The sequence below is a fragment of the Lactuca saligna genome, chromosome 2 (assembly GCF_052625555.1).
Source record: "Lactuca saligna cultivar CGN05327 chromosome 2, ASM5262555v1, whole genome shotgun sequence".
In the NCBI taxonomy this organism is placed as follows: Eukaryota; Viridiplantae; Streptophyta; class Magnoliopsida; order Asterales; family Asteraceae; genus Lactuca; species Lactuca saligna.
Genome location: NC_136418.1, coordinates 91,262,517 through 91,268,546, shown reverse-complemented (window position 1 = coordinate 91,268,546; position 6,030 = coordinate 91,262,517). Strand labels below are relative to the sequence as shown.

At 36.6% G+C, this 6,030-nt stretch overlaps 1 protein-coding gene across 1 annotated transcript; it reads right to left on the bottom strand.

Moving 5' to 3' along the window:
• Nucleotides 1–1,989: 1,989 nt before the first annotated feature.
• LOC145031177 (long-chain-alcohol oxidase FAO1-like) lies at nt 1,990–5,326 on the bottom strand. The gene is made up of 3 exons (XM_078979692.1): nt 4,971–5,326; nt 4,587–4,859; nt 1,990–3,938 (listed from the first exon to the last, which is right to left on the bottom strand). The coding sequence occupies exons 1-3, from the start codon at nt 5,199–5,201 to the stop codon at nt 2,217–2,219; spliced, it is 2,226 nt and encodes a 741-aa protein (XP_078835818.1). The 5' UTR covers nt 5,202–5,326; the 3' UTR covers nt 1,990–2,216.
• Nucleotides 5,327–6,030: the final 704 nt, after the last annotated feature.

Sequence of the window (6,030 nt, the reverse complement as noted above, 5' to 3'; positions counted from 1 at the left end):
CACATAAACACATAGTTCACATAATACTCAAATATTTCATATTTATTACTTCAAAAAGAGTTACAATAGTTGACCTAGACTATTACATTGACAAAATGCTTAGCCCTGAAAACCCGGGCGTTACAGAGTTCTTGAAGTGATTCTCTTGAAGATCTTCCTTATACTCACGTTTTTTCTTAAGAGGAAATGGGTGGAGATGTGTTGTATGCTTGAGAGAATAATGGTTAAGTTTGAGAAGAGAGATAGATTAGAGTAAGAGAGAGATGGCCGAGAGTTAGAGAAGATAGGGGAGAGAGGTGACTTGCATGGAAGTATGGGGGATCTAACATGGATACATGGTGGACAATGTGGAGGTGGCACCTCAAAAGTCAACCCTCTCCTTTCCATTTCATTTTTCATTTTTTTTATTTGATGTTGGGCCGAGATTAATGGGCCAAAAGGAGTAGGGATGGAGTAAAGTGAGCCCATTAACATCTAGCTACGACTTTTGGAACCTAAACATAAAATTTCCGGCCCATTGGGCTCATTAGACAACTCACGGCGCATTATGGTATAAAGGAATGGGCTTATAGCCCATTAAGGCTAATTAATTCATTTATGGCCCATCATGGTCCAATGAAGAATTCATAGTCCATAACCAACTTGAATCGGAATTTTTAGAGTTTCAAACTCTTTGTTAAACATGAGAGATGCATTTGAATGAGCATAGAGTATGATATTCGCTTAGAGTACCAGTTATTGTACTGGTTGAATGATTATAGGAGAGTGGAATTCCCTAGCAAAAATGCTAGTTGTGACATCTATGGTTGGTGCCTTTGATTCTGGATTACCATGAATTTGTGAACAATGTGTGGGTCGATTATTTCTTTTCCAAATACGAAATGCTTGATGCCTGCCGCTAAAGATTTCTTGTGTAATTTTCAGGTGGGTTTTGTTAGGGTTGGCAAGTGTCGATAGTGTGTGTGTGTGTGTGTGTGTGTGTTGACTATAAACCTACAACTAGAGACACTTGATATCAATTTCTGAAAGTGTATGTGTCGTATGATAAACAAACACTGACGACATTAATGAACAAGCATGACACGGTGGTCATGAACAAATAGGGGTAGAGATGGTAAGATGGGCTAATGGTGGTGGCTAGGGGAAATAAAGGGGTGAGGTATGTGGAAGAAGGGCTCAATTCAAAAGAGAAGTAGAAAAGGGGCGATAGATCACCATCGCAGACTTGTTGTTGTTTCCTTTGAAAACCTACAACTCGAGAAAAAATGGAAGAAGAGGGGACCAATTTTTGATCTTGACCTACAGTTTTCCTCATCTATATTTCTTTTAATTAACATATGCATTGAACGAAGATGACGAAGGAAGTGTGGGATAATTTGAGTGTGTGTGTACGTTTTGAGTGTATGTGTGTGTGCTTGTGTTTTCTTAATTTTGGAAGAGAAAGAGATAACATGAGAGAGAGAGAGAGAGAGAGAATTTATTTTGTTTTTGTATTTCATTTTATTATAAAAATAAGAAAATAAATAAAAGAAATTAAAATATAATTATTTAAGAGCATAGTAGTCATTTTAGGTGGGATGTGGACTAAAAACACAAGAATATATAATCATAGGGACCAATACCACACAAAATATTTAAAATCGAACGAGTGGTTTATTAACATTTTGTTTTGGACCAAAACTACAGAATTTCGCCAAACGCTGACCAATTTTTGCAATTTTGTCTTAATTAAACTTAAACCTTTCATAGGAGATTTATATTTCAAAAAAGTTTTCTTTCAAAATACTAGAACTGCTTTATAAAATTAAGAGTAAATTTAAAATCCTTGTGGTTAGCTCAAATTCACACATTTGGTCCTACTATTTGATTTCTGACATGGCTGGTTCTTGTAGTTTTCATTTGCTGCATAACTAGTCCATGACGCTAGCGCTTGTTCATTTCCACCGTTAACGAATGGCATGTGGAGCTAACATTAGGGAAAACTGGACATGTCATCAAGATAGGTTTATATCAAGACCTTGGGTAATTTTCTAGCATGTTTTTATGATCATGAACCAATTACTTCATATACACCAAACTGTATACTGGTCATTTTACCCTAGGTAATACTAAAACATTGTATGAATACATTAGCTAAAATGCTAATGACCATTATACAATGTGGTAAATAACCATGTTTTTTTCATCACTTCCATTAATCGACTTCATACATCCATTTATCTAAAGATATCCGCAATTCTTTCCGCAAGACAATAAGCAGTTGATTGGATTGTGATCATGGGATTCACACCAACAGCACTCGGTAGAATACTCGCATCACAAACATAAAGTCCCTCCGCTTCCCAGCTCTCTCCATTCTCATCCACTGCACCTTCCTTCTCACTCTTCCCCATTCTGCAACTCCCCATTTGATGAGCCGAACAATAAATATTCCAATCTTTCACCATTGACATCGGACCAGGTACAGCATCTACTGTCTCCAAGAACTCCTCGATCTCCTCTTCACTTGTCCCTTTGCATTTCAATTTCTGCCCATCGCTTCTTTGAGTACCCACTTCAACAGCCCCAGCTGCAATCAACACCCTTAACGCTTGTCTCAACCCTTTCTTGATGTTTTCATTGTCGAATTTGCTAAATTTATAACTTATCCTTCCTGCTGACGTCACTTCCCCAGATCCTCGGTCTTTCACCAATGAAAACACATGAGCTGTTCGAGAGTATTTCAGCATCCTTTCCTTTAAATCTTGCCCTGAAACCCAAGGAGTTAAACCAGCGAAACATCCGGGCCCTAAAGCTGGGACTTCCAAGATGTATGTCTCTTCGGACCCTGGTTTATGAACAGATGTCAGTATCCCCCCTTCGTAGCTTTTTCCAGTAAGATCGGTTTCACCTTCGGGAAAGTATCCCCATGCCATTGCAACAGGATGGAGATGAAGATTCTTGCCAATATTAGGGTTTTTCAGACCACTTGATATCATTATAGGCGGCGTTAAAAGAGACCCACATGCAGAAATTGTCACCTTTGCCTCGATGTGTAATCTTTTCAAGATTTTATCGTTTAAAACTTGAGCAATTACTCCTAAACATTTCTTTCGTCTTTTCTTCCCGTTTTGGTTTCTTGTTAGCATAAATTTCTTGGCTTTACATCCGGTTATGATCACAGCTCCATGATCGACTGCGTCAACCAACCAAGTCGAGTCGGTTCCCTTTTTGTCTCCTGATCTACAGCCATAACAACAAGTCCCACAGTGATGATTCTCAGACGCGTTTTGTGGGACAGAATCGACTTTTAGCCCTAGATTCTGACACCCTTTTCGAAGAACTTGATTCTGGAACCCTTCTTTTGTGCATTTTTCAGTAACACCGATTCTTTCACACACTTTGTTCATTGCAGAAGTGTACTCATGGCTCTCGTATAACTTAATGTTGTGTTCTTCAGCCCATTCTTTTCGCAAGGATTGTGGCGTCTTAATGCAAGCTGACCAATTCACGGCTGAACCACCTCCAACTGTTGATCCAGCTTGGATCATTACTTTCCCATCGAGTGTAGGAAGTATTCCTCCTGATTCATAGAGTTGATCCAAAGAAGGTCCTTCCAGTTTTGAATAATCTGTTTGAGTAAAGTAGTTTCCTTTTTCAAGAACCACGACTTTCTTCCCGGATTTTGCAAGTATGGCAGCTGCAACGCCACCACCACAACCAGAGCCGATAATTACAACATCGCATTTGATTTTGCAAATGTTCTCTTTAAGTTCTTCGGTCACATCAAGGCCTTTTTGAAGGAGAGAATGCACGAGGGTTTGATCGGTTTCTTTCATGATCTCCACCATTCCTTTCTGCAAAGGGCGCTTGTTTTGCTCCTTTTTCGGGTGTTCTTCGTTAATGTCTACGTGGTAACCGATGGCTTCCCATGCAGGATTATCTGCTTTCTTACCAACCTGTTAGGAAATTTAAAGAATATATCATGTTAGATGAAAAATCATATGTTAATTCCTTTTCGAAGTGAAGAAACTATTTGAAAATGTTAAATCTTTACTAAATTTTTGTTTCATATCAATAATTAGAGTTAAACGGTGTGTTTTAATTATAGATATTATTTATGTACCCAATTTATTCTTACCTGTAGCTCGTGTAGGCCAACTCTTGTTTGAAGAATAACCATTTTATATAAATCTTGATCAAATGATGTTTTATATTTTCGTTTACATGTTGACAAGGCCTCTACGAATGCTTAGGGAATTGATGAAGATGACAACGAAATGGTCCTTGGAGTATCGTATGAAATTTTAACAATTCTCTTGCCGTGTATTGAAATAAAATCATAATTGTTCAAGGTACTAGTTGTGTACGTATTTTATAGCAAAAAACTTAATCTAATTAAAAACAACTTAGAGAGTCTTTTCATACTCCAAATTATTGATTTTGACCAATCAAATATGTGGGTCATACTTATCTCATATTGTTTTGCATTAAAAGTGTGTACTATGTATCTGTTTTGCAAGATTACGATAAGAATTATCTACTTTTAAAATCTGGGATTAACAAGAAAACAATTAAACAAACATAATAAAGGAAGAAGAGATCACCTGAGTGAAGAAGACCAAAAGGCAGAGTGTCTTGATGAACACGAATCCGAGTCTGATAGGCGTTAGAAACCTATTCTCGAACCATTTCTGAACAATCTTCTCCCTCTTATCTAGCGGAATTTCTGAGAAGTTGTGTACGTATGGCCATTTATGAGAAAGACAAAGAGTTCCAGAAAGTAAAAGGGTACCCAGTCTTGTGGAAAGAAGTGTTAACACCAATTTCACCACCATCACTGCTTCAAGAAACGCCCTCGTCTTCAAAAGATGAACCACCTGTTTCCAATTCCATCACTTTGATCAATTTCAATTTGATTAAAAAAAAAAAAACAAAGGGAATCGAATTTGATGATATGTTGAAGAGTTAGGTACTTAGGTTGATGTTACCTTATTAGGTATTGGGTATTGAGAACCAGAAGCAGTGGAGAATGAACGGATGCTTTCTTCCACTTTGTTGCCATGATCATCAAGAGAATTCAAAGGGAGTGGTTGTACGATGACGTCACATATGCTGCTTAGAGTTGCCATTTCTGATGAAGAAAAGCTTCCGTTTTTGTAGTCTTCATCTCTCTCACCTTGTAACAGAGGGTGACACTTTCTCTCACTGTCATCATACATCTCTCTCTTTCTCTATGTTATGTTGATTTCAGATGGAATTGAGGGTGTATAACTGTATATCGTGTGGTATGATGGGTATCGCATATGTTAATTTATATACAAGTTCGAGGCGTTGAAATATGGAAAGTGTCTCTATTTCCAAACTAAAAGCCAATTGTTTAAGCGGTAGTACGTAAAACAATTTTTATTAATACCCAAAAGTAGCTGCAGTCTTCGGTATAAAATAAATATTGGCCAAATTTAAAATTTTATCCGCGTATTATTTGAAAAGTTTTGATTCGGTAAATATGTATGATATTTTGCACGGGTGACCCTAAAACAAAGTTTTGTTGCACTTTTTGGTTCCTAAAACTTCTAATTTAACAAAGCATTTCCGGGCTTGTCTTTAACCATCTACTTCATGTGTTTCAACTTTCTACCTTCTCATCTTCTTCATTGTATTTCGATTTCAAGAAGTTTAAATTCAAACAAGAATCTATAAATATTTTAAATTTAGACTAATTAAACAAATGATTATAAATTGATAGTAAATAATCAAAATCAATGTAAACTAATGAACAAAATATTGTTAGGGTTTATTTATTGAAAATTTCAATGAAATGAAAATATGATGTAAATAAGAAAGTTAATTAGGTTAAACCTAGCTAAAGAACTAAAGGGGCAAACAATGAGCCCAAACCACAAAAGGGCCTAATAGATTTATTAGGCTAACAACATCTTCCTCAAATTCATAATACGACAACAATGAGCATTGAGAGTTTGTCAAACAGAAAATGAAACCGACGAGTAGTCAAGGTTTTTCGTAAATATCTCAATAATCTATATTATG

Coding starts and splice junctions, on each gene's coding strand:
- LOC145031177 (XM_078979692.1), bottom strand. CDS start 5,201: ATGTATGATGACAGTGAGAGAAAGTGTCACCCTCTGTTACAAGGTGAG. Junction 4,860..4,970: donor AATACCCAATACCTAATAAG/GTAACATCAACC, acceptor AATTGGAAACAG/GTGGTTCATCTTTTGAAGAC. Junction 3,939..4,586: donor TTTTGGTCTTCTTCACTCAG/GTGATCTCTTCT, acceptor ATTTCCTAACAG/GTTGGTAAGAAAGCAGATAA.